The 25,853-nt window shown below is 41.7% G+C and overlaps 3 protein-coding genes across 4 annotated transcripts; 1 reads left to right on the top strand and 2 right to left on the bottom strand.

The window, feature by feature from the left end:
* Positions 1 to 1,217: 1,217 nt before the first annotated feature.
* Positions 1,218 to 4,370, bottom strand: LOC143333005 (uncharacterized). Its single transcript, XM_076750918.1, has 4 exons — positions 3,770 to 4,370; positions 3,194 to 3,399; positions 2,657 to 2,771; positions 1,218 to 2,316 (listed from the first exon to the last, which is right to left on the bottom strand). Exons 1-4 carry the CDS (start codon positions 4,229 to 4,231, stop codon positions 2,155 to 2,157), a joined length of 945 nt encoding a protein of 314 aa, XP_076607033.1. The 5' UTR covers positions 4,232 to 4,370; the 3' UTR covers positions 1,218 to 2,154.
* A 409-nt stretch (positions 4,371 to 4,779) lies between these two features.
* On the top strand, positions 4,780 to 11,831 carry pgap2 (post-GPI attachment to proteins 2). The gene is made up of 6 exons (XM_076750340.1): positions 4,780 to 5,140; positions 5,828 to 5,996; positions 6,445 to 6,694; positions 7,064 to 7,170; positions 8,701 to 8,809; positions 8,886 to 11,831. Exons 2-6 carry the CDS (start codon positions 5,829 to 5,831, stop codon positions 9,014 to 9,016), a joined length of 765 nt encoding a protein of 254 aa, XP_076606455.1. The 5' UTR covers positions 4,780 to 5,140; position 5,828; the 3' UTR covers positions 9,017 to 11,831.
* Positions 11,832 to 14,158: 2,327 nt separating this feature from the next.
* On the bottom strand, positions 14,159 to 24,241 carry rhogb (ras homolog family member Gb). Of its 2 annotated transcripts, none has more exons than XM_076750341.1 (5): positions 24,118 to 24,241; positions 17,076 to 17,184; positions 16,419 to 16,571; positions 16,034 to 16,204; positions 14,159 to 15,708 (listed from the first exon to the last, which is right to left on the bottom strand). In XM_076750341.1, the coding sequence occupies exons 3-5, from the start codon at positions 16,545 to 16,547 to the stop codon at positions 15,433 to 15,435; spliced, it is 576 nt and encodes a 191-aa protein (XP_076606456.1). In that variant the 5' UTR covers positions 16,548 to 16,571; positions 17,076 to 17,184; positions 24,118 to 24,241; the 3' UTR covers positions 14,159 to 15,432. The 2 variants fall into 2 exon arrangements, with proteins under 2 accessions (XP_076606456.1, XP_076606457.1); XM_076750342.1 differs by having other exon boundaries at positions 17,062 to 17,184; positions 24,118 to 24,207.
* Positions 24,242 to 25,853: the final 1,612 nt, after the last annotated feature.

Genomic DNA, 25,853 nt, shown 5'->3' with positions numbered 1-25,853 from the left:
CTTGTCTGAACCTTTCTGCCACAACAGGCCCACCCTGACTCATGTTTTCTGTTTTGCTCACATTGAGTTTTCCAGTCATACGACTTGGATGTCGTAAGTCGTAAACTGGTAATTACAATAACTCTGACGTGACAAGAATGCTTCATTAGCTGAGGCTTGTTTTCAGGGCCTTGTGGAAGCTGTAGTTGTTGAATGCTAGCAAAAAATAACAGTTTTTATCTTTGTTGAAATGACATAGAACAAATGTTACTGCAGTAGATATTCATTCACCTCAGTATAGGGACAGAAATCTGATTCATAGTCGTAATCTCTGCTGTAGGATTGTGGTTTCTAGATTCTGTATTATACAGTCATCTGACAATAATTGTCATCTGAGTTAGCACTTAGCATGGCTGCTAACAATCTAGTCCTGCGACCTCACTGCCTTTTGAACTCTGGAAACATCTTTTCTCATCAAATCATCACTTCTTTTGTTTCAGGTGCTGAACTTTGATACTGACCGATTGAGAGAGAACCTCAGGTTCTGTAGTCGAGCAAAGCCTGCAATTATACCTCCTTGGGAATTTGATGACTTCCCAAAAGCTGAAGAGGTTTTTAAAGGATTGTGGCCTGACTGTCCCTCGCCACTGAAGAGAGCTTAATAGCTAAATAAAGATCTGGCATGGGTGCAACAGAAAGATAATTCTTTGAAAATTTGTTAAATAAACTACAAAGGGCTGGCTGATGACGCTTTCTGAGGTGGTCAGAAGCCTGAATGTGGCGTCTGCATCTATACATCACCTGAACACATCAGCCATCTGTTCACCTGCTACTGACCTTGATCCTCATTCTTTATCAGCCCACTATATAAGCTGCTCCCCCCCCCCCCCCCCCCCCATTTTTCTTTGTATCCATGTAAGACTCTCCTGCATAAGTCAGTAAAAACAATCTCTGTGTACTGGTGGTACTGCATTTGTGTAACTCACTTGTTACACAACACAAATTTAGTTTGGAGTATTGCTGATTGACTGTCCTCAAACCATCATCGGTTTGTCTCCAGTCACTCACACAAACTGATGGGAGCTCAGAAGACAACAGTGGTGGAAAGGAAAGTTTGAGGTGCTTGTACCGTGTTTCCATGTTATGCTGCTTCTCGATAGATGAATGAGCCAAATAAAGGAATAGAATAAATGAATACACTCCAGATGCCTCCATTGTCTTAAATGAATGGATTTTATTACTGATGCCTGGAAACAGACTTCACACATCAAACCAGCATCACAGGGAGGGCGAGGCAGGTCCCGGGGCCATTTTAAAACACAGATGATTAACAGTGACTCAGCAAGTCCTCCCCTCCCTTCTTTCCCTTCCTGTCTCTTTCTGTTTCTGTTTACTTATGTAGTTATTTCTTTCTGTCTCTCTTATGGTTGCTGTGTTTAGTTTTTTAGTGGACCTGTGTTTTGTATAAAAAGCACTTCATTGACTGATCATTGATCATGATTGTTATGCTTCTATGTTGTGACTGTGACTCTTGGTTCTAAACTGACAGCTGTTTAATGTGCCATTTTTTTCCTCAATAAACATATTAAAAAATCTTGTGGCCTATGAGTTCCATGCGTTGTGATCTAACAGTGGCCATGTTCAAAGGAACATTAGCAAATGGTAAAGATCCTTGACAGAGGTCATAGGTCACAGGTACATATTAGGTCAAACATCCCACTCTGGAAATGCTTTACATTTGTTTTTGTTTGTTTATTGTTGTTGTTGTTGTTGTTTTCCTCTGAGTAGAATAGAGTACAAAATATTAATTCTGCCAATTATACAAACTGGTTGTGACATCCACCTATCAATCAACTCATTCATTTCTTCAATGCAGAACCTTTTAGATTAGATTAGATTCAACTTTATTGTTACCCTCAGAGTGCAGCACAGAGACAACGAAATGCAGTTTAGCATCTAACCAGAAGTGCAAATAGTCATAAAATCAAAAATAGAAATAAACCTTTACTTGTAATAGAGTATGTATACAGTGTGGTATTATGGCTTTTACTGAAGGAAATGATCTAAATAGTGAAGAGTTCCAAAGAGTTTTCTCCAAACACAACATCCCCATGTATTTTAAACCTGTGAACAGGACAACGCCCCTGCATTTGCATAATAAGCTTAATTTAGCAGTTAAGCTCTCTCCAGTGGTGAGGGATAGTCAGGCCACAATTCTTTAACAACCTCTTCAGCGCCTTTGAAGTCTTCAAATTTCCATCGAGGTATAATTGTTGGATATGCTGGATCACAGAACCTGAGGTTCTCTCTCAGTCGGTCAGCATCAAAGTTCAGCACCTGAAACAGAAGATGACAGGCAGAATAAGTGCAGGGTCTTTGAATAAAAGATGTTTCCATTCTCTGAAAAACACAACCTGAATGAGACAGGAAACATGCAACAGGGTGGACCTGTTGTGGCAGGATGGTTCAGACAGGGTGGGCTTAAAGAGAAAAGGTGCTGAAATGAAAACAAACCGGCTGGTGAAATGTGTCTGAGTCTGAGGATCTGATCCGTCATGAATGCCTGAATCTGCAGATCCGTCTGGAACATCCCTACTCATCTATCCTGAGACACGGACAGAAAAACTGACTGGATGCGACTGTCTGTAAAGAGTGAGAAGAAGAGCAGTGAAGGTACCTGTTTGTCCACGTGCAGGGCGATGGCGACATTATCCCAAACATAAAACTGATGGAAGGACGTCACCTCCTCTGCTTCCATCAGCTTCTCATCAGGTCTCAGGACCAAAGTATATCTGACAAACAAACAGAGACAAACAAAAGATTTTAACTCTTTCACTCATTTCAGCTGTGACTGTTTCTACTCATAACAACACTAATAAATAACAAGGCAGCCAGTGGTGTGGCTTGTTTCATATGTTTAGATTGTTATGACAAGAAACACCATGTCCCATGAACCCTTGGTGTTTGCAGGGTAAACATCGGAGTGTCTGTGGTTAGTTCACATGTCTGTAATAACAGTGTGACAGAGACGTCTGAATGCTGCAGAAGTCTATAGGAGGTGATGTCATGACACTGGCTCTCTATTACTGCCATACAAAGACATTTTAAATGTTCCACAACTCAATATGTCCAAACAGTTTCAAACTGTAGATTCTCAGTAGGACCTGGTTTGTTTACATTTTCCTCAGAAAGTTTTGCTATTTCTAGCTCTTACCTGTGTGTCCCACACATGGCCTCTGACTTCCAGGTGAAGCAGCCATCTTTGTAAGTACAGACAGAGTTTGGGTCATCAGTCAGGAGAGGATGGTCTGAGAACTGCTCCTGATTGGCTGGGCTGTGGACCAGCACAACATACACCACTTCCTGTTTGTGCAGAACAGTCCTCAGCACCCGCATGACAGGCTGAGCGCCGGAGCAAAACTGTAGACAATATCAGAGGTTTTTAATGGAGGACTCTCACTGCATATAGAAAATGAATTCATCAAAGTCCCTGAAAATGCACTGAAAACCTCTCAAGTCATTTTTGCAGTATGTTAAAGGAGAAGAGAGCTGTTTTTTGACAGATAACTGTGTGTTTAAAGCAAAATTAGAATAATAGTAATTAGTAATAATTAGTAGAATAATAATTCATTCATGATGTATTTATACTGAAATATGTATCAATCAATGTGTAAGCCCAGACTCATCAACAGTATGAATAAAAATAACTATCACATCTCCCCTCTCACTTTTGATTCATTTTAATATTATTCAAACAAGCTCCGATTGAGCAGAACCTGACCCTCAGTACCTGGTTGCTGTAAGCCCTCAGCAGCTCTTCCACAGGGAAGGTGAAGCGGTACGAGCCCAGTCTGGAGGTCTTACTGAAGGCTTGGGAGGTGGCAAACTTCCACAGGAAGCTCTGCTGAGAGTGGACCTGCTCCTCCGTCCGGTCTGGGTAGGTCGTCTCCAGGAGCCTCTTCTCAGCTGACTTTATCTCATCAGGTCCCACAACCAAATTCCACCACAGCAGACCGTCTGTGCCTGGGTTCTTGAAGCCAGTATGATACCTGATGCCACATAATCCATCTTGGTTTGTGTCGTGGATCAGATGAGACACATGGAACTCTGGTTGGGGATATGCCGGGATGTTGTCTTTGAAGAGGTATTGGTTTTTCAAACCCTGTGCTTTCTCTTGCAAATCATTCAGCTTCAAGTGCAGACCTTCAAAAACATGGTGGTCATGTCCTCTCCTGTTGGCCTGGCTGTTCATGATCAGATGAGGAATGGTTTAAAAGTGATGAATTAATGAACTCAAAGACTAGATTAGACCCTTCACTCTCCTCTGATTATGAGAGAAGTGATCTCTGAAATCATCAGGAAGTACATATAAACCACACCAAGGGGGTGTGATCATCCCGTGATACCATCCAGTAAAACTGAAACCTCCCTAAACGGACCAAGAAGTTGCTCTGTGGGATGTCAGTTGTTCATGTTGGCATACATTCGCTTGGGGGTGGTGTGTCTCCAAAACAGACGCACCCACGTCTTGGTTGCCATGTCTTTTTCCAAGCTGCGGTATAACAGGACGTGGTGCTCTCATTGCCACTGTGAGCCATGTAAATTGTTTTCACTGTGACGCTTCTCCAATCCAGTATGTGGCTGTAATGCGCCATATAGGATGTCAACCGCCACAAAAAGTTCGAATGAGAATAATAATAAGAATTAGAAGAAGAAGATAAGACACATGTTCGTTAGAGACTTATATTCTGAAGGCTGGAGACTTTTATTCTGAATGTTGCCGTAGCCGGAAGTCCTTCTTCCTGTTGCTCAAGCGATGCCGGTGAAACGGAGTAGTGTACGCCGCCCTCCCGCCCCGGTAGAAAATAACTGAACTAACAGAAAAAAAAAACGAAATATGAAGTCAGTGAAGTGACCAGAAGAGCTGCTGAGAAGTTGTGCATTTGACTTAAAAATTGTTTAACGATTTACACCCACATTTCACCCAAGAGCCGACTGAAGTTCATAGCTAACGTTAGCTAACTATGTTAAGTTACCTGAATAGCTACCGAAGCTAACCTGGAGCTAACAGGATTAGCTGTTTGGGCTTAACACAAACTAAAGGAGGCTAAATGGCTGTGAAGCGGAGCACCTGGTCGAGCCAGCCTGGAGAGCTGTAAAGGTGAGTTTTATAACGTTATAATCCGACATATCTGCTCCTGTTTAAAACTGTTAGCCCAAAACTGTAGAGAGTGACGACAGGTCCAGGGAAATGCACTAACGTCACTTGACTGCATCACCTGTAAAGGTAATCATACACGTGACTTAAAAACCGCTGTTGGTTTACAGTGTAGATGAACGGGAGCTGCACACCAGACTCCATTGATGTTCCTGAAAATTTAAAAAGTTCTCCTAATGCAACAGAGGTTCATGCTGGTTTATAGATAACGCTTGAGTGTTTTGAACGGATCTTCTGTTCGGTATACATAAAATGTATGTAGCAGTAAATAGATTACATTTATGACTGAACTCCAATACATTTTTTTGAATTCTTAAGACAGCTTATTGTCCCACTGAGAAATAGGACTTTAATGGATAACTGTCATTGTCATTGATATATTGGCTGTTACGAGTTTATTACATATATAATGGTATCAGTAAGAAATACTCAGGTTTGAGGACTTGTTTGTTTGTGTTACTTGTGTATGGCTGCAGCTAACAATGATTTTCACTGATGACTTATCTACAGATTATTTTCTTGCTTAATCAATGATTCGTTTGGTCTGTAAAACATCAGAAAGCTGACATAGAGATCACGCGTGATCCTGGTGAAGCGTTTTTTCCGATCTCCTCTGTTGTGTTTTTTCAGGATGCTCCAGGGCCCGTACAGCAGCCTGGACTGGGACCGGCCCCTCATCCGGATCCCTTTCACCAGCTTCATTGTGGGAACGGCTCTGCTTCCCATGACTGGCCTCATCGCCTGCCTCTTCATTTCACTCTTTTATCACTTTGAGGACTCAACATTCACACACTGTCGTGTAAGTTGTCACATGGTACAAAAAACGCTGATGGGAAAAGTGAACTGTAAGTGTTTATTTGAAAGCAGGTGTCCGTTTGTCTATTTGTTTTTGACAACATGATGGAAATCTGACTTTTCTTTTAGTTTCATATGTTAATGTGAGGAAGGTTATAGTCTCCTCATGGCTCCACACAGATCTGATGTTTATGTTTTATACTTGTAAAAACAGGTGAACTGAAACTTTATTCTATTACATACTGTATAAAATGGTCATAAACATAAGATGAACTATTAAGTTGTGTTCGCACTAAATACAAAGCCGATTCTTTGAAGTGCCAAGAATGACTGTAAAGTCAGTGCAAAAACAAGAGTGAACAAAAATTTTACAAATGGAAGTGAGGAGTTGAAACTCTTGTTAGAGAAGCAGAAATAAGCCTGTGTGTGTGTGTTTCTTTTTGTTTGACCAGGTATCAAACTACCTGCCATCCATCAGCTCCGCCATCAGCCGCGTGCCGGAGCGCTACATCTGGCGCTGCTGCATCGGCCTGCACTCAGCACCGCGCTACCTGACTGCCGTCGCCTACTTCAACTTCTACCGCAGCCGCTTTTCTAAGAGGCTGCTGGAGCTGCTGCTGAGCGTGCTGGTCCTCCTCTGCGCCCTCGCCGAAAACACCGGCCTGCTGCTGCTCACATATGTGTCATCCACTGAAACCTACAGTGAGTACAATAAGCGTATATAACTCTTAATAAAGTTCTTGATATGTCAATCATGTTTTACATACTATATCATCAGTGTAGGAAGCGCTGAGAGAAGTATTCAAGTCCTTAAGTAAAACTACTAATACCACAGTGTAAAAATACTTAAAAGTCCTGCATTGAAAATGTTACTTCAGTTTAGTAACAAAACACATTTTAAGAAACACTTCATATGTGCATAAAAATCTTAATTTGTAAGGTAACTTCTAACTAAAGCTGACAGATGAATGTAGTGAAGTAAAAAGTACAATAGAAGTAGAAGGAGAAAGTGTCAGTGTTTGATATTAAACGAGTCTTAATAAAGTGTTAATGAGCTGTTTTTCTCTGCAGATATTCATAAAAACGGGTTCATCACGTTCGTATCGAGCTCGCTGGTGCACATGCTCATTACGTGCCGACTGTGGCAGGTGATCAGGAGACACTATGTTAACTCAGAGGTAAACAATGCCGTCCTCTCTCTGAGCTGTCCGTCTTCATCTCACTGTCTCTCTGTGGTGGAATCTGTAATTTGTATAATTGACCAATGAATCATTATAAAAGATATATATATAAAAATAATACAAGTACCTATCAGAGATGATCAGTGCGCCTTTATCAGCCATCACATCAACCATCAGTGTTAAATTTTCAGCAGCAGGGGGCGCTGCACAGCCACCACCAACACAGAGCAGGTTTCTATTCATCCAGATTTATTCAGACAGGCGTGACTCTAGTGGTCTTTGAGGACTTTAAATGGGCGTTTGAGGACATTCTAGAGGTTCCTAATAATTTTAGGGGTTCCCTTAGGGGGACACTAAGTGGTCCTTTGGGAGGATTAAAGCTTGAAGGGGAATTAGAAGTGGTTCAGGAGGGTCATGTGGGACTTGAGGAGGTCTGGGGGTCTTCTTTAGGGTTCTAGAAGTTCTTGAGAAGACTTTTAGTTGATTCTGAAAAGGTTCTGGGGCCCTTGAAGATATTCAGGTAGTGCTTGAGGACATTCTAAGGGTTCCTTCGGAGGCTCCAGGGATACTTGATGGTGTTGTGAGCATCTTTATATAAGCTGAGTGGTCCTTGAGCAGGATTTCAGGATCTTTGAGTTGAGGTTCGCCTGGTTCTTGTGGTGGTTCAAAGAATGCATTGAAGATGTTCAGTAGTGCTTGAGGAGGTTCTTTAGGTTCTTGAGGAGGATCTTATGGGTCTTGAGGTTCTAGTGGACCTAGAGGTACTTGAAATGTTTCTTAGTGCCCAAGAGGTCATTAAGGATGATATAAGAATCCTTGAGAATGTTCTGATTATCTCTGAGGTGGTTCTGGGAGCGCTTATTGAGGTTTTTAGGGATCTTTGAGGAGATTTGTGATACTTGAAGTGACCAAGGAGTTCTTGTGGAAGTGTCGAGGGGCTTGAGGAGGACTCTTGTGGTTTTTGGTTTTTGAAGAGGTTGAATTGATATTTTAGTGGGTGCTGGTGGTCTTTGAAGAGTATTAATGGTATTTGAAGAGGATCAAGGAGTGCTAGAGGAAGATCATGAGGTTTAACTGCAGTTTGGGCACTCCTAGTTGAACAGGAAATTGACGAATAAGTTCCAAATTTAACTTTTGTCTTAACTTTATTTTGGTGCTTCCCTGTTTCGGTATCAGCAGAGCAAATGTGTCACTCAGTGACGGCAGCAGCTTAACCACAGCTCTTCATGGTCACTCACATCATGTGACTGCTGAGCTTCCAGGAAATCTTCGCCAGCTGTTTCAAAGAGAATTAATATTTTATATTCCCAGGGTTCCCGCACATTAAGGGAGAGTGAAAATAATTGTTCGTTGCAGCTCTTAAATGAAAACATATAAAGAGTGGTTGTAAAAAAAAAAAATACACAAGAACATAAAAACCTGATTGCCATTGTGAAGAAACCAGTTTCTGGCCGTCTGCATTTCTTTCACTGTGTTAGTTTTCTATCAATCCAACACATTTAAATTCTCTCTCTGTGTCTGTCTCAGGAAATTACATCATATCGTTGGAAGGTGCGTCTCTTCCTATTTAACGTCAGCTGTTGTCTGGCTGCTGCTTACTTCTTCAGACGCCACAACAAGTTCTGTGAAGAAGGAGGTGAGTGTCAGAGTACTGCTCTGTAGTTACAGGATGATTATCCTCATTATTCACTTCCTGTTTCTCCGCCCTCCAGTCTACACCTTCTTCGCCTTCTTTGAATACATGGTGGTCTTCTCCAACATAGCCTTCCACTTGACGGCCTTCTGGGACTTTGGGAGCAAAGAGGTGGTCGTGGCCACGGTGCCTGAAGACAAACGATACTGAGCAGGAGCCTCACCTGTTGACTGTGTAAAAAAAAAAGGTGAAAAGAAACCAACCAATGGGAGACCAGGAAACTCTGGCTTTATACGTGAACACATGAAGGCGTCATGCAGCCTCATGAACATTAAATGAGAACTAATGCTGATGCCTTTTGTCGGCACTACAGGTGAGATCAAACTTTTTATCATTCCAACACCACCTGTGATCTTAGAACTGCTCATGAAGCAGCTTCATGATGTTTGGACCGACAGCCTCGTCACGTTCTGCAGCAGCAGAGTTTCATAGGTTTTTGTTTTTTAAAACTGATTTTCTGCAGCGATGGGACAATTTTCCCTCATACCTGCCGAGTACAAGTTTGTCTACAAGAAACTTTTAAAAAATGAAAGGAAATACCTCTCAAAAGCAGTATTGTTTACTGTTATCTGACCACAGCAACCGCCTGAAAATCATGAAATGATCAGAATCAAGTTTATTGATTGATTCTCAAGAAGGTTTTCACATACAAGGAATTTTGCCTTGTTGTGTTGGTGCAGAACAATAAATATAGCAAGAGAAAAGAAAATTCTGCAAATTAAGAATCGTATATATAAAATGGAAATTTACAATAAAAATGTGTAAAATATATTTTCAAAATGAAGAGACCTACGCAGTGTTTAAAATGAGGAGGATGGAGTTTTCAAATGTTCAGAGTATAAAGAATATGAAATATCTTCATGCTGGTCGGCAAACCAGCTTAGTCACGTTACATTGCGAGACACCTGGATTCGCAAGATCACGCGAGAAGCCAGTCCTTCTCTCCTGGTATCGATCATCACATCACCCAACTCTAGACCAAAGAATAAGAATTAAGGACCAACAACCAACCAAGCTCTGGTGCCAACTTTGATTCAGTGTGTGAAATGTACAGAGGATAGATGCCAACTCTATTTTAGCATCAGCTCTGTAACTTCTTTATTTTACATATTGTTCATTGTACAGCAGGAATCAACACCGCATACCACAGCATTTAAAGCCAAAGCTAGTTTGTGGTGCTTGTCCCGAGATGGGCCTTAAAATCAACAACAATAAAATGCCAAACTCTGTCCAAAGGTAACGGACTGCACCTCCCAGCCCCTCTAAACCTCACTAAGTAACATTTCATATCTCGCTTCGAGTAAAAATATGTGTATTATCCTGTATACTACTTGGTTGGGAGCCAGGCTAGCTTCCCCCAGTTTCCGGTCTTTATGCTAAGCTAACGGTCAGCTGGCTGTACAGACTGAGTGGAATCAACTTGAATATCTAGAAAGAGAAGAAGAGGATTTCACTAGATGTTTAAACTAAATGCGCCTTAACCGTAAATCTTTTGTCATTATTGAAGATTTGGGGTTTGGGGATGAAACTAAATCAAAACTGTGGTTTAATTGCTTCAACAGCAGCTGATCTGTTTCACTTCCTCCTCACGTTTTTATTTTTCTCTCCAGACAATGAAATCTGAAACCTGTCCAGCTTCAGTGATCGTCTCAGAGCCTCAGCTCTCATAAATGCTGCTCATCCTCCCGTTTAAACGGTCAGAGATGAGCAGCAGCATCACGAAGCTGTGTCATAGACAGACGAGGTTATTTACTCCGTCAGCCTCTTACTCATCAGCGCTAAACTGAACTCACATGTTCGCTGCTCATTGTTGACTTCCTGACAGGACAGCTTTTTTTTTAACAGCTGCGTTTGTTGATGCAGACTTTTTCTTCACATTTACCGCACTTAGCGTTTCACTAACAGATTCACATACATGTATTTATGTAGAGTCCCCCATCCCTTTAGATGTTCGCAAAGAAATGTCACAGTGTTATCGACGTCTGAGCTTCTCTCAGTATAAGCAGTCGACAGTGTTTGAGTGGAAAAAAAAAAAGCTACTGAATGTTCAGCTGCTCTTCGAGGGAGAGAGCAGCTAGCCGTGGTAATGCTAACGCTAGGTGAGCAGTCGCGACAAAGAAAGAGCGAGTCTATCCAGAGTGTGGATGTGATACCTGTAACCACAGTGACTGTACCCTCAGAAAGTTTAGAAGACAAAAATTTAAAATGCAGCACAAAAGCGGGACTAAAATGTCTTTAGTTTCTGTTGACTAAAACTCACAAAAAATAGCTAAAATTTGATAAAAACTAATGTATATTGTCATCAAAAGACTAAATCAAAATCAGCAGTGGTGGAAGAAGTACTCATATTTTACTTTGTTGAATGAAGTAATACTGCACTGTGGAAACATAAGTAAAAATCCTGCATTTGAATTTAGTAGTAAAAGTACAGCAGAAGTGAAAGTAGTCATTGTACAGAATGGCCTGTTTCAGAATAACATAAATTACTGAATAATAATTATCGATGTGTAGTTCATCACTTTAATGTTGTAGCATTTATTAATCCTGCTGCTTTATGCTCACCAACTAATCAACAAAGTCTCAGTTAATCGTAAAATAAGAATAACACTAAAACATCATTTATCTGTTGATTGTAGTTTGTATCATTACTCTGATCCTGCAAAGTAACTCAAGTTGACTGATAATAAAAGTTGTGTAAAAAGTACAATATTTGTCTGAGCTGTAGTGAAGTAAACGAATCAAGTAACATAAATTGAAAATCCTCAAGTAGAATTAAAACTGTACTGAAGTGCATTACGTAGTTACTCTCCGCCACTGAGAATCAGGTGCTAATAAAATGAACACTGCAGAAGACCAACTGCTTTCTTTTGTACTCTAACTAAATTCATTTCCTGTGGCAAGCTGAAGAAAATGACTGTTAACACTTCCTGTATGCCTTTCATAATAAATGCATTTGGATGTCAAAGTCTTTGTTGTGAAACAACCACAGGACATGTTGGATTTTTCAGCGCTTGTACAGTTTGTCCTGAGGGTGGCGCTGGAGGGATATTCATGTTAACAACATCAAAAGGGTTTATATTGTACGGTGGCCTTTTTGTGACACCTCAGACTTTTTTCTCAGTCACTTTTATCAGACTTTGTGCTAACGTTCAACTCAAAGCACACCGACATGCTAACCTTAGCATGTTACCATCCCCATGGTTCGGATATTAACATGCTAACAGCTACCATGGTAATATTCTACTGGTTAGCAAGTAATGTTTGATATGTTAGCATGTGTGCAGTTACCATGCTAGCATTCTGCCACCATGGCCTGATCCAGAGTCAGTGAATATAAACATACAGAATATATAAAAGTTGTACTGTGTTGGTGACACCTGGCTGCTGCGCAGGTGTTCGTATGTTTGATGCTGTTTCAGCACTTGATAATAAAAAACCCAAACTGCATTTTCTTTCCCTCCTTCCTGTCTATCCAGTCCCTCCTCTGTTGCTCTTCATGAGTTTTCCTTCATTTTTCCCCCGTTTCTTTACCAGATTTGAGGCTGTAAGGACAGAGGGCGTCATATACTGTACAGATTGTAAAGCCCCCAAAGGCAAATTTGTTATTTCTTACATTGGGCTATAAAAATTGACTCGACTGGGACAGTGAGCCGCAGATGTTGCTGTGCTCACCACTGCGAAACAAGGCGTAAACGCTTTACCAGTCAAATTCTGCTCAGTACCACCCTGCAAGTTTTGTTCTGCTTTGAATTCGGAAACAAGCATTGCAGACATGAGAAAAACCATGAGATTTATGATTAAACATCATATTTTATAAACTTTTCTTGTTTTGTGTAAAAAAAAAAATGTAAAGCTGTCAGATAAATGTAGCAAAGTAACAAGTACAATATTTCCCTCTGAGATGTAGTTGAGTAGAAGTACCAAGTGGCATTAGATGGAAATACTCAAGCAAAGTATCTCACATTTGTACTGAAGTACTGTACTTGAGTAAATGTACTTAGTTACATTCCACCACTGCCGGCTTTTCTTCTAGGGAGCAAATTTTCAATGAGTTGGAAGTTTCTCCCTTAAAGAAATCCTGGTGAAGTGTGGAGGAGAAGAACACCGTCGGGCGTTTCAGTGTGTAAAGACAGAACTCGGCTGTGGACCGATGGTGTTTTAACAAAGACAGAAAGACAGAGTGACTCGGAAAAGTCGCGGCAGGAGACGAGGGACAGGAAGAGGAAGTGGCTCCTGCCTCTGAGGAGACGCTCCGGAGGCAAAGACGACATCCTGAAACACTGACTTCACAAAGTCAAACTGCACCAGCTTCTTTAAGTTTCAGTCCAATCAGACTGAAATCCATCTGCTCTGGTTCTGGTCTTCAGTCCGGTTTAGAGCTAAAATCTTGTAGTTTTTAGTGAATACATTTATCTGACAGGAGTGAAAGCTTTAAGATTCACTCTTTACACTGAGCATTAGATCATTCAGATAATCATCATGGCTGCTAATTGACCACCTCCTCCACCCAGCTGTCCATCAACAGACAATTAATGAGCAACTGTTTTGATAATTAATTTAGGGTAAATGTCATTTTCTAGGCAAAATACTAAATGTTCACTGGCTGCAGCTTCAGGTTCTAAATGTGAATCGATAATCTGACTGTCTTCGGGGTTTTTGACCATTGGACTGACAAGACGCTGTTTTTTGTCTTCAGATGAAACTGAACTTTTAGTGCCATGTAGGAGGTCTGCGTATGGTAAGACGAGGGCCTTCATGAATACGTCCCCGACTGTGTTTATGATTTGATTATTTTGTTATCTGACACCAGTATGGTCCTTTCATCGTTTGGGGCAGTTGTTTGTCTGCAGGTCATTTATTAAACTCTTCCACCGTGTTCATTTTCCCGAACAACAATGGTACAGACATTCAAACATCCTGAATCTGCATCCACAGCTAATGGATTTTGATTAAATGTGGTTCAGACATTCATTTTTCTCTCAGCATCATCCTCTAACTTTTCAACTAACATTTAATTTGTCAAATACTTCTGTTTTATGACCAAATACCTGCAAAACGAATGACATTCCCAGCAGCCTGAGCTGTACTTCGTGTTTAGCTTAGGCTAGCTAGCATGCTAACATGCTAAAAACATAGAGTAGATACTAGTAAAGACAATGAACACTAAATCTGCTACATATCAATATGCTAGCATAACTACTGTGAGCATGTTAGCATGTTGACATTAGCATTTAGCTCAAAGTGCAGCTGCTTATTGAGAAAAGAAACAGTTAAAACAAAGCAGGCAGGTGTAATGAATGAAACATATTTAAAATATATTGTCACATTTAAATAAAAATACAGTAAATTAATAAAAACAAATTAAAAAATAATCACATTTTATAAATTCATTAGTAATTTTAGTAAATGGTGACAAACTGGTGCTGACTGGACTGCTGTGCTAATAGAGTTTGCTACGTAATGTTTTTAGCCACGCTAGCAGCATGGAGGCCAGTGTTCTGTTAATATTCAGGGTTTCCTCTACTTGCGTCTAACAAACATTTCCATCCTCATACAACACATTCTTCCTTCACTGTCTTTGTCACTGTCTTTGGCTGACGCATATTTCTCTGTGTTTTACCACCAAACATCCAAAATCTGACAGGGTGTCATTAAAGGATCAAAAATACACAAGTGGTTTCCTTCTTTTACTATTTTTTTCCCCCTTGGTGAAATGCAAAACAGACTTAAACAGATTTTTTTTAGAGCCCGGAGATGCAATTAAAAGTAAATTCATATTTATTCATGACAATGTCCAATCATACTTTTAATGACATTCATGCAACTCATTTTTCTCAAAAGGAAATCTTCAGAGAATAGCTGAGAGGATATTTTTCCTAAAAATGCACCTCAATGTACCTCATTTTAATGTTTAATGAGCATCAGGTGGAAAATGTGATCTAATCACATGAAAGCGAAAGGTTTCCATCCAGCAGTGACGAGATCCTGACTGATAGTCGACAGTGAAGATCATCCATTGTACGAATGTATTGAAATTCTCAGTATCAATAACCGTTTATTTAACTTCCCGTTTTCTATGTACATCAGTGTTTGACTCCACCAGAGCTGCTGCTTCCTGTCTGACTCACCCGTCCTCTCAGACCATCTTCACACTGAGGCAAAAAAAAACAGATCTTTCATCCAACATTTGTGTTTCTGCTGTCATGAAAACTACACCGGTATAAAATAGTCATTTTACAGGGAGGAGCCAAAAAAATACACCTGAAGCCCAAACTGTTCAAATTACCTTTCAGGAGGAGGGGGGAGGGGGGCTGTTTCTTCACAACTTATTTATCCATCAAACATCATTACCCGCCAGGCCCGCAAAACAATACCACATGAAATCAGCCCCATAATTCAAACGTGGAGCCCAAAACTACCTTTTCTAATTAATAATGATAAAATTCTAACCAAACATAAAAAACACATTTCCAAGCAGTCCCTCAGGCAGTGAAGCTGCAGAATCAGCCCGACTCAAAGCGTCCGGGTGTGGTCGGTCTTCCCGGTGTGGCGTTTGAGGCTCGCTCCTACAGCAGGACGCAGGGCCTCTTGCTGACGGTGGGCTGCGGATTGAGGAAGGCCCTCACGGACTCTGCGAACACGTCCTTTATGCCGTCCTGGTTGAGGGCCGAACACTCCAGGTAGCGGACGGCGTGGATCTGGCGGGCGAGGGCGGCGCCCTGCTGGTGGGTGACGGGCGTCTGGTTCTGCTCCTTCAGCTTCCTCTGAGTCTCGCCATCGTTCCGGAGGTCGCTCTTTGTGCCGACCAGGAGGATGGGAACGCCGGGACAATGGTGCGACACCTGATGATCATCATGATAAACATATTCAGTAAAAGAACTGTGAACTAGAAACTACTTTGTCTTTAAAGCAAAAGTTTGATACTTTGGGGAATCTTCTTCGTTGGTCTAATAATGTCTTTATGGTTATTACACAGGCTGCTATTCTACTCTCATGTCTGAATATGAAGCTACAGCCAGCAGCTGGTTAGCGTAGCCTAGCTAAAGATCCCACTACGAACACCACTGTTTAAAAACAGGTAAGAGAACCAGTAAAACCTCGTTTAAATTAATTTCGGCTATTTCAATCTTTAAGTATGACCTCCTGTAGTAAAGTTTGACCTCTGACCTCTGGGTGCCACTTGTGTTTGACGTTCTCGTAGGAGGCGGGGCTTGAGATGGAGAAGCAGATGATGAAGACGTTGGTCTGCGGGTAAGACAGCGTCCTCAGGCGGTCGTACTCCTCCTGACCCGCTGTGTCCCACAGGTTCAGACTGATGGTCCTGCCGTCGACCGTCACCTGAACGCACCACGCACACACAGGTACACACACACACACACACACACACCTGGTCAGGATATCTGTATCTGTGATGTGTAACTACGGTGAAAATAACTTGGTGATTGTTTCAAAACAACAAACTGAATTTCAGCCAGTTTTCCACCAAATTATCTATGAATATTAATCAATAATGAAAATAGCCTCACATACACACACACACACACACACACACCTGGCTGCTGTAGTTGTCAAACACAGTGGGGATGTACTCTTTGGGAAAAGCTCCGGTGGTGTAGGAGATGAGAAGGCAAGTCTTCCCCACAGCACCGTCACCCACAACTACACACTTTACACTCTGCATGATGACCTCTGACCCTTCAGCAACCTGCAACACGCACATGCACACACACACAAACACACACACACATTACTGCTGTTAGATGAGTCCAGTCTGAGTATCAGATTTGAGAGTTTTAAGGTTTATCAAACCAAAACCAAAATGCTGCTCAGGGGCATTTATTTCATCTTTCATCACGATGATCACGGGGTAAACAGCAGAAATACAGCATTCATGTTACAGCTCAGCTTCCTACAGATAGCTTCATATTCTGAGATGATAACGGAGCATGCTAAGCCCCCGAACCTCCCAGCACTGTTAATCAGGTGGTGAGTGTTTGTGAGATCTGCTCATTAGCATAATCAACGCCCCTAAAATTGTTACATAAAGCTTCCTTTATATCACCCGTGCGTGCCACGGGAACAAAGCTGTTTGTACGCCTGGTTCCTGCATGAGTCCTGACGTTCCTCTCAGAATATTTACAGTAAAAGATAAGACAAAGGAACAAAATAAACTGTCATCTGGACTGTAACGTTACCTGTGTGAGTTTACCTTCAGAGCGTCTGATGGGTGCACTCGTCCTGCTCCGGCTGTCAGACACACTTCAGTTTCCTTCAGTTAACACAGTTTGTTCAGAAACACGTGATGTCCCATCGTCTGACTGCAGACAAGAGGGAGAGGAGGGGAGGGAGACGGGGGGGGGAGTTCGTCCTCTGTCAGTATTTGTGTTTATGGAAATGATCGCTGCTGAAGGAAACGGTCTCCAAACAAAACAGAGATGTTATCCCGCACACACACATTCAAACGCTCACACACATATTTGAATGCCACACAGTCAAAACTTTATTTACATTTTATGCGACAAAGACTGTTTGTTAGATTTTCAATATCTCGTCTCTTTTTCTTTCCTCAGTCCGTCTACACAGCAACAGCAGTATCATTAGTACTCAGTAATAGTAGTAGTAGTTGCTACAACATGATGTTAGAAGCTGTGGTTTGCGTGTTTCTGTTATTTTGTCCACCCCCTTCACATTCAAGAAGTGGACAGAACATCTCTGTGGTGTTGCTGTCAAGTCAGTAAAACTCAATTCCTGATGAAGACCAAGTCCAATTCACTAAGGTCACGTTCAAGCCACCGACTCTCTGAGGTGATGTTCGAGTCACCAAGTCATCGAGCTGGAGCGACCAAGGTCACGTCCAACTCTCCCATGGTGTGTTCAAGTCATCCAGATCTGAATACAAACTTGGAGTCAGGAGTCATGCAGGTCTTGTCCAAGTCACCAAAGTCATATCTGAGTCCTCCAGGACATGTCTAAGCCAAGGTCTTGACTCGTGTCTGACTTGGACGTGACCAGGATGACTCGCATACGACCTTGATGAATCAGGTCAAAGTCGCCTGGATAATGTCTGAGTCACCCAGGCCAAGGACCACTCGCGTAGTTCAAGTCTCAACTGTCACCAACATCATGTCCAAGTCATGTTTGAGTCCCTGATGGCATGTCGGCGTTACCCAAATCTTGTCCAAGTCACAAAGATTATCATGCAGGTCATGACCGAGTCATCAAAGTGTTGTCCAAATCCCAAAAGGTTGTTATCCAGATCACATCGGTCTGGACATGTCAAGTCAAGTCCGAGTCACCCATCAAAGGAATCACCAAAAAAAGATTATGTCCAAATTGTATGTGCTGTCATGAGTCACGCAGGTCCTCGCCGCTGATGCTCTGTCTCAGCCACAAAGATCATGTCCATGTCAGCATCAGCAACTCATACTCTAATCCCTGAGGCCATGTTCGAGTCACACAGGTCAGGTCTGAGCTGCAGAGGATAGATTTCACCTTTGGAAACCAGCGAAGAAGAGAAAGAACAGTTAAAGAAACTCAAGGTCAGAATGAGACGGTAGCAGAGTTTACATACACATGAAAGTGTTTCTCTATATGCCAGTGTGTTTATAAAGGTCTGCCTCATTTTTCAGAAGTTTCATAGTCTCAGCTTGAGTTTCAGTGTTTGTTTAATGGGCAGACGTGCTGAAGAACTATTAAGGACGTAAAGTGAACACAATCAGATGAACATAATTCTGCTGGATTGTGTGCTGAACAATAACATACTAACTCTGTAGTGTCTCTCTCCAGATGTCTGGATAGAGAAAGTGGCTCAACCCAGACTCTGGGGACGCTGACCCCACCCTCCTCTCTCTCCCTCTCTCTTTGGGTGGAGGTCGGCTGATCTCACTCCTGCTGGAAGCTTTAACCTGTGATCTCACAGTTGTTCATTTTCTCCTTTCCTTCATACTGTGAGACGAACTGTGACCTCTGACCTTTGCAGTGGAGGAAGAACTATTCAGATCCTTAACTGAAGGTATAACTCTGGAGTTGATCTTTATTATCGGTGGAAATCTTTAAAAACACCTCACAAATATATAGCTAAGCTAATTTCCTAAAACAGCTGCTCGCTGCAGTTTTTATCGAGGAGGAGGAAGTGGCTCGTTTCTTGGGGACTATTTTCAGCGGCGGATTAATACACATTTGGTGCTCGAGTGAGTATTTGTGGCAGCAGGACGGTGTATGTGGGACTGAGTCAAAATAAACAGCATTGATTGTTCATGGTAATGAAGGAACATGTCACCCAGTCCAACAGTGTGGATCACTGACGACTTCTTAATTGTATGTGTGCAACAATAGAGCTCTATTTGCATAGAGGAAGAAAACATATCAGCCTTTGAGTCGAGAACAATGAACATTACCTGAAAACTTAGTAACACTTCTGACTGACACCTGATGTCAGAGTAAATGGGTGATTTAAAACATTTCCACCACAGCTCACGTTAATACGGCGATAACCTGCAGAGCCGCTGAAGAAGAATGAAAGAAACGTTTCAAGTGTTGTAACGAAGTCATTTTGTAACTCACATCTAGTCGGAAAAAAAGGAAGCATTCAGTAGAAAAATGTCTCTGTGGCTTCATGTTGAAATTAAACAGCAACCTGAGTGATGGAAAGAGCAGGAACTCAGAGCCGTGATGTGTGGCTTCAAACGGCCATCCTGCACCCGCATGCAGTCCAGTTACACTGACTGAAAGTAGTTCGATGTTGTTCAATAAAAGTGTTTGGCTTCAGTTCCTCTAATGTCCACTAGATGCTGCTGTGATGAAACTGTGACTGTGCTGAAGTGAATGGGAAAACCGGCAACTTCATGAGGACATTGTGCAACCAGCAGGTCACTTCTGTATGTTGGTCGCCAAAATTATGTGTACAACTGCTCTTCAGTGTCAAACAAATAGAGCAGCGAATAGCATTAGCTAAAATAGCTAATCCGTCACGTCTCCTGGTGACGGTTCTGCCTCGAACATCAAATTAAGATTAGAAGATAACAACAAGTTGCAAACTACTTTCTGCACCATCTAATCAAACCAGATTAAACTGATGCTGCATTCTGCATCTTAAAGGGTTTTTTTTTCTTCAGCTAAAGTGTTCAGTGAAACCATCGGATCTGAAAACAGATCTGAGGGGGAACAGTGTGCTGACAGTCAGACAGTGACAGGAAGAAAGAAGAAAACATGCTGAGAAAAAAAAGAGGAAGAAGAATCGAGATCAGTAACCTGCAGCAGGCAGAAAAAGACTGAAACGAACACTGATTGTGTGAAAGCAGCCTTCCTCTAAGTGTGTGTGTGTGTGTGTGTGTGTGTGTGTGTGTGTGTGTGTGAGAGAGAGAGGAAAGTGTGAATCTGAAACAAACACATTTGCTGTTTCATTTAATACCAGTTAATCATTAGCATGATACGGTAAGTTAAAGTTCGTTAGAGGGGGAATTACCAAAGAGACACTGAAGTCAACTGCGAATCCCAGAGAGCATCGCTCCAAGAAACATCCAATCAGAGAGCTTCAAATTGTCTTGCCGTACAGCTGATGGTGGGATGAAGTTCGGGGCCGAAGAACTCTGATATGACTGAGTCCTCGCATTAATGGCGGCGGCTCAGACTGATGGGTCGCGTAGCCTTTAGAGTCTTTCAACTAACGAAAGTTCATGAAGAGAGAAAATGAAGTTTTTTTTCTTTTTCATGACATAAAACTTCTTTCTGGTTTAATAATGCAGGTTCTCTTTACGAGGAACGTGTCCCTCATTCTCAGCTCCATATATGATAAACACTCAGTGGTTTGCTCTGTAGTAAATATCATTAATATTCTGCATCATCACTGACAGATGTGGGGTCATACGGCTGTAATTTACACATTAACACGACATACAAGAGTGCTGGATTAGCAGTAACGTGTGGTGAAGTTTCTGTCAATGAAACTCAACAATGCCTGCAGCTGTTTCAAGTTAAAAGTCTTAATTCCTTCCCTTTGAGCTACAGCGACACTGGCACGTGTTGAGTTTCACTAAAGGTAACTTGACAGGAATTGAAAAAAAGGCCAAAAGCAGAAGCTACTGGAAATAATCAGTGGTGAGAACAGTATTGCTGTTAGACAAAGTGGCGGGTATGACTCCACTGTGCTGTTGTACTGATGAATTAGCCCCGTGGAAATGGACTTTATACTGAATTTATCAGGACGAGTAAACATGAGGATGTAGTGTTGACTCAAATTAAAACAGCAGCAGAGCAGAACACCGGGCGGCTTCTGGCTAAAATATCTTCAAATATACTTATAGAACAGGGAAGTTAGAAATAATTCATCTGAGAGAAGCACTTTCTCACTATAGTTGAGGGAAATAAAAGCGTTGGCCACAAATGCTGAAATGTAATAATCAGCACCACTGAGGAGAGACGGGCAGCCTGTTGTCTCCTTCATGGTTTTACTGGACTTGTATTTCAGTGTTTCAGGAACTGACAAACAGCTTTGGTTTCGTCTTGTCAGCTGTGTTCTTTTTCTGTATTTTTATTTAATTTTGCTGGTTTAGGAGGAGTCTCCTGACCCACAGAGGAACCGAGTCATCCTGCAGCTGATGCTCTGATGGGAAAAGGAGTTTTCATGGCTGTGTGGCCTTTTTTTATCCTTCAGTATTTAGAAAAAAAACCCATATGACAGAAGAGACACCTGCTCTGCAAAATGAGGAGATTCTGGTATTTTTAAAGACAAAAAAGGGTAATGCACACGTACGACTTTGAGCAGGTGGTGGACAAAACAGGGAAAATAGACAGAAACAAATACTAAGCAAGCGAGTACTGGCTTTTTCTTTATGGTTGTTAACAGACATTTTAAACAATACAGATTAAACTTGTTGTCAGTGAAACACGGGTGTACAAACTGGGAGAATATAGGACCAAACTGGGCTAAAACACCAAGGAATATGGGGCTAAACCAAGACAGAAACACCAGAGAATACTGGACCAAACCAGGCTAAAACACCAAGGAATATGGGGCTAAACTGAGACACAAACACCAGGGAATATAGGACCAAACATGATGCCATGATTCATGCTGCATGCCAAACATTACAATGTTAAAAGGGGGCACAGGTCAGACACAGCAACGGTTCATCCAGATGATCTAAACCACTTTGATTAGAGGTCAAACCTAACACCCAACACTGTAATATTCCATCACAGCACAGGAAAACCGCACAAGTAGAAGAAGAACAGTGGGTCAAAGTTGAAACAGGAAGTGTAAACAGTGATGGACGATTAGAGCGAACAGTTGGGTCATGATGTTCATCTTCCTGTTGTCTTCCAAACAATCATCTTAACCTGGAGGTTTGTGTCTGCCTGACAGAAGGCAGAGTCCTCCACATGCACCTCATGAATGCAGCGTTTCCTAAACCCCCCCCACCCCCCCCCACCCCAAGAGTCAGACGCCACAGGCCGAAGAGGAACTGGCCTGTGTTGAAACCGAAACAGGAAGGGCTTGTCCGCCACTCTGTTCATCCAGCAGCCACATGTGTGAAGGAAAAGTGTTTACTGAGACAGTCTGACCAGCAGTTCACACCAGAGCACACAGAGAAAACTATAGGAACTGCTAAACTGGGCAGAATTCTCCTTTAACAAGCTGAATTGTGTTGTTAACACACGACACAATCGAGACGTTTGTATCACAGAAATCCTGGTTTGCAGTTGACTGGCAGGTGTGTGTCGTAAGAGGCCTCCGCACACGCAGCTCTGGTCTTAAGCAGCAATGAATACTAGACGAAACCAGGACTCAAATGTCATAGTGTAATTGTGAAATACCAGAATATAACAGGCCAAACTGAGGCTAAAACCAGGGTTAAAACAACAAAGAATGTTAGACTGAACCTGAGCTGAAACATCAGAGCTAATCCGACCGTCCAACCAAACCACAACAAAAACAGAGACCTGAATACCAGAAAACACCGACCAAAGCCAGACCAGACAATATGGATGTACAGTTTGTATTTACAGTTTCTGACAGCTGCATGATTCACCACATCAGCATTAACTTGCCGATCTCTGACATATCTCGCCCTCCGACTTCCTGTTTCTCTGTGGGAAGCCTGAAACTGTCCAACTTGACTGTGATGTCTCTGATTCACATCTGAGCGTGTGTGACTGCTGACGCCCTGTGTGATGTCACCTCGTCCAGCGTGTCGAGGACACGATTAGTCAGTCCGGTTATTTTTTGTTGCCAACATGATCACACAGTGCATTCCTATAACGTTCTTATGGACTTTTATGGGTTGTTTTGACTGCGCTCATCTCAGATCTTACAATGTTGTACTAGCATCCCACATTTGTATACGAGAGATTTCTTTTAATTAATAATGAATATTTTGAATAATGTTGAGGTTTGGACTGTTGGTTGGACAAAACAAACATCGTGGAGGTGTCACTTTGGGCTCCGGGTAACTGTGACAGCTTTCCTCACTATTTTTACAAACCAATCAATCAATAAATGGAGAAAACAATCAGCAGATCAATCCATAATGCAAATAATCATTAGCTGAGTCATAATAATCTAATGGTATAATATATAATAGTACAACAGTCATCTGCTTTGAGTACTTTTATACTTTTGGTACATTTTCCTGATTATATTTACTTTTTATACATTTTCAATGCAGGGCTTGTAACTTAGTATTTTTTACATGCTTTAAATTAAGGAACTTTTTCAATTCAGGACTTTTACTTGTAATGGAGTATTTTTTACAGTATGGTACAAGTACTTTTACTGAAGTGTAAGATCCGAATACTTCCTCCATCACTGAGTATTTCTATAGTAGCCTGTCACTGTCTCACACTTTGTGATTCTACAGTATTTCTGTCATATTAAAGCTTTGTTTTGTTTTCATAAGAATTTAAGTGAGAATTCAAAAGTGAGTGACAGAAACACACACACACACACACACACACACACACCGATACACACACACGCGCGCACCGACACTGGGAGTGGTCGCACTTCATCTTTCCTGCTGCAGCGTCAACAAACAAGCAAACGTTCAGGTTATTGATCCGCTGGAGAACCGATCGATCAGCTGACGGGAATTAAAACCGAGATCAATAACGAGCTAAAAGTTTGGGCTGAGAGAGGAAACACACACGCACTGCCACACACACAAAAACACACACTCAAACACACACGCACACACTCAGCTGATCGGTGTTGGTTTATCCCGGAGCTCCGGGGGGATGAAAAGTAGACTCACCGGTCATCGGTCCTCCACTCCGGGCACACAGCTCCGTTAAGTCCCGCCGTGTCTGTGGATGTGTGCGTGTGTGTGTGTGTGTCAGTGTGTGTGCGGGAGGGATAGCGGATCTCTATCACAGTGTGAGGCGGGCGGGCGGAGCCAATGAAGAGGAAGAAGTCCGATAGGAGGGAGAGAGGAAGTGGTGGAGCAAGTTTGAGGAAGTTTACTGTGTGTGTGTGTGTGTGTGTGTGTGTGTGTGTGTGTGTGTGTGTGTGTGTGTGTGTTTGTGTGTGTGTAACACCGGGCTTTTCTGATTGTTCAGTCCAGAATTGAGAAACACATGTTTCTAAAGTATTTAAGGAACCAATCATCTGCTTGAGATCTGCATCTAAGGCGACGCGAAGCTCCGCCCACCAACAGGTTGATTGACAGGTGTGTTCATATTGAAGCTAACGCCTTTATTTTACAGTTATTTTCCAAATAGTTTGACATTTTCTGAAATCTTCCTCCAGTTTTTTTTAAGTAGTTAAGTTAGGTTGTCCACACTAATAACCTGAAACTAGTTAGCTTGATGCTAAAGCTGTATCGAATTTTGGTTGCACCACTTAGTGAGGTTTATTGTAACCACTCTACTCTCTACACTACAAACTAACCAAAATACTGTAGAAAATGACATTTTCACTTCCTGAGGCCAGTCCGTGAAAAGTACTTACCTGAATGCACCGTTTATTACCGTGTTGTCTCTCATGCCCAATCGTCTTTGAACACTTTTCTACATAATGGCCAACAAGCTAACGGCTAAAAATAACTAATGCTAATCAACAAACTAGCATTATGATTAGGTGATAACTTTACAACCTTAATCTACAGTTATTGCAAAATAAGCACAGTGGTATCAGGAGATGATCTTTGCTTGCCAACACTATAAAATAAGTGTCTAATGTCAAATTTAGTGAAGTTACCAGCTTCACTAGCCAACCACATTGTGTGTTAGGGTATAGTGTTCAATGTCAGTTAGGCCATATATGAAGGTACAGCCAACAGCTTAGCTTAGCATAAAGACTGAAAGCAGAGGGAAACAGCTAGCATGGCTCTCTGTTCAAAGATAACAAAATCTTCAGCAGTTAGGCTAACAGCTGTCAGTCTTCTCATCCCATTCTCAACAAGAAATGGAAGTATCTTCTCATATCGATTGTTATTATTATTATTATTATTAAATTTAACATCCTTTCTGTATAACAGCATTTCTCAAGTGCAAAACAACACGTGACCTTTGTGGTTTTTCTCATAGGAATATTGGCAATAGTATTTTTATGGACAGTAGTATTTTTTATGGTATTTAGTATTTCTATTATCTGTGCATGACGTACATATACATGGCTGATTTAATTTTCTATATCCTGTATACTTTTATCTGTTTTTATGCTTTTTGTAGTACTTGCTGGCTGTAACTATTTAATTTCCCCGGTGTGGGATCAATAAAGTCTTATATGTCTTAAATTGAATCGTCTGTATAGCTGATAAACTGATTTTTATTATCACTCCAACCAATATCTGAACTTCCTGTCAGCAGACTGTTGAAGTTCAGATGCTCAGCACTGATCTGAGAGCAGATCTGAAGGTGTTTGCTCAATAAAAACTGAGAGAGAGAGCGATAAAATCTGAGAGGACATCTTTTTTTTGAAGTTTGAAGTGCACTTCCTCTCTCTGACCGCAGGTTGGCGCAATCACCCCGCTACGTTGGAGGGATGCTG

This window comes from Chaetodon auriga, chromosome 15 (assembly GCF_051107435.1).
Source record: "Chaetodon auriga isolate fChaAug3 chromosome 15, fChaAug3.hap1, whole genome shotgun sequence".
NCBI classification, from domain to species: Eukaryota; Metazoa; Chordata; class Actinopteri; order Chaetodontiformes; family Chaetodontidae; genus Chaetodon; species Chaetodon auriga.
This window is presented reverse-complemented; position numbering and strand designations above follow the sequence as displayed.

What these genes read in the sequence shown, in the direction of transcription:
- LOC143333005 (XM_076750918.1), bottom strand. Translation starts at nt 4,231, where the DNA reads ATGAACAGCCAGGCCAACAGGAGAGGACATGACCACCATGTTTTTGAA. An exon ending in GCCATGTGTGGGACACACAG is followed by an intron (nt 2,772 to 3,193) that starts GTAAGAGCTAGA and finishes TTTGTTTGTCAG; the next exon opens with ATATACTTTGGTCCTGAGAC. An exon ending in CCCTGCACGTGGACAAACAG is followed by an intron (nt 2,317 to 2,656) that starts GTACCTTCACTG and finishes CTTCTGTTTCAG; the next exon opens with GTGCTGAACTTTGATGCTGA.
- rhogb (XM_076750341.1), bottom strand. Translation starts at nt 16,547, where the DNA reads ATGCAGAGTGTAAAGTGTGTAGTTGTGGGTGACGGTGCTGTGGGGAAG. An exon ending in TTGACAACTACAGCAGCCAG is followed by an intron (nt 16,205 to 16,418) that starts GTGTGTGTGTGT and finishes TGGTGCGTTCAG; the next exon opens with GTGACGGTCGACGGCAGGAC. An exon ending in AACACAAGTGGCACCCAGAG is followed by an intron (nt 15,709 to 16,033) that starts GTCAGAGGTCAA and finishes GATGATCATCAG; the next exon opens with GTGTCGCACCATTGTCCCGG.
- pgap2 (XM_076750340.1), top strand. Translation starts at nt 5,829, where the DNA reads ATGCTCCAGGGCCCGTACAGCAGCCTGGACTGGGACCGGCCCCTCATC. An exon ending in GTCATCCACTGAAACCTACA is followed by an intron (nt 6,695 to 7,063) that starts GTGAGTACAATA and finishes TTTTCTCTGCAG; the next exon opens with ATATTCATAAAAACGGGTTC. An exon ending in CAAGTTCTGTGAAGAAGGAG is followed by an intron (nt 8,810 to 8,885) that starts GTGAGTGTCAGA and finishes TCCGCCCTCCAG; the next exon opens with TCTACACCTTCTTCGCCTTC.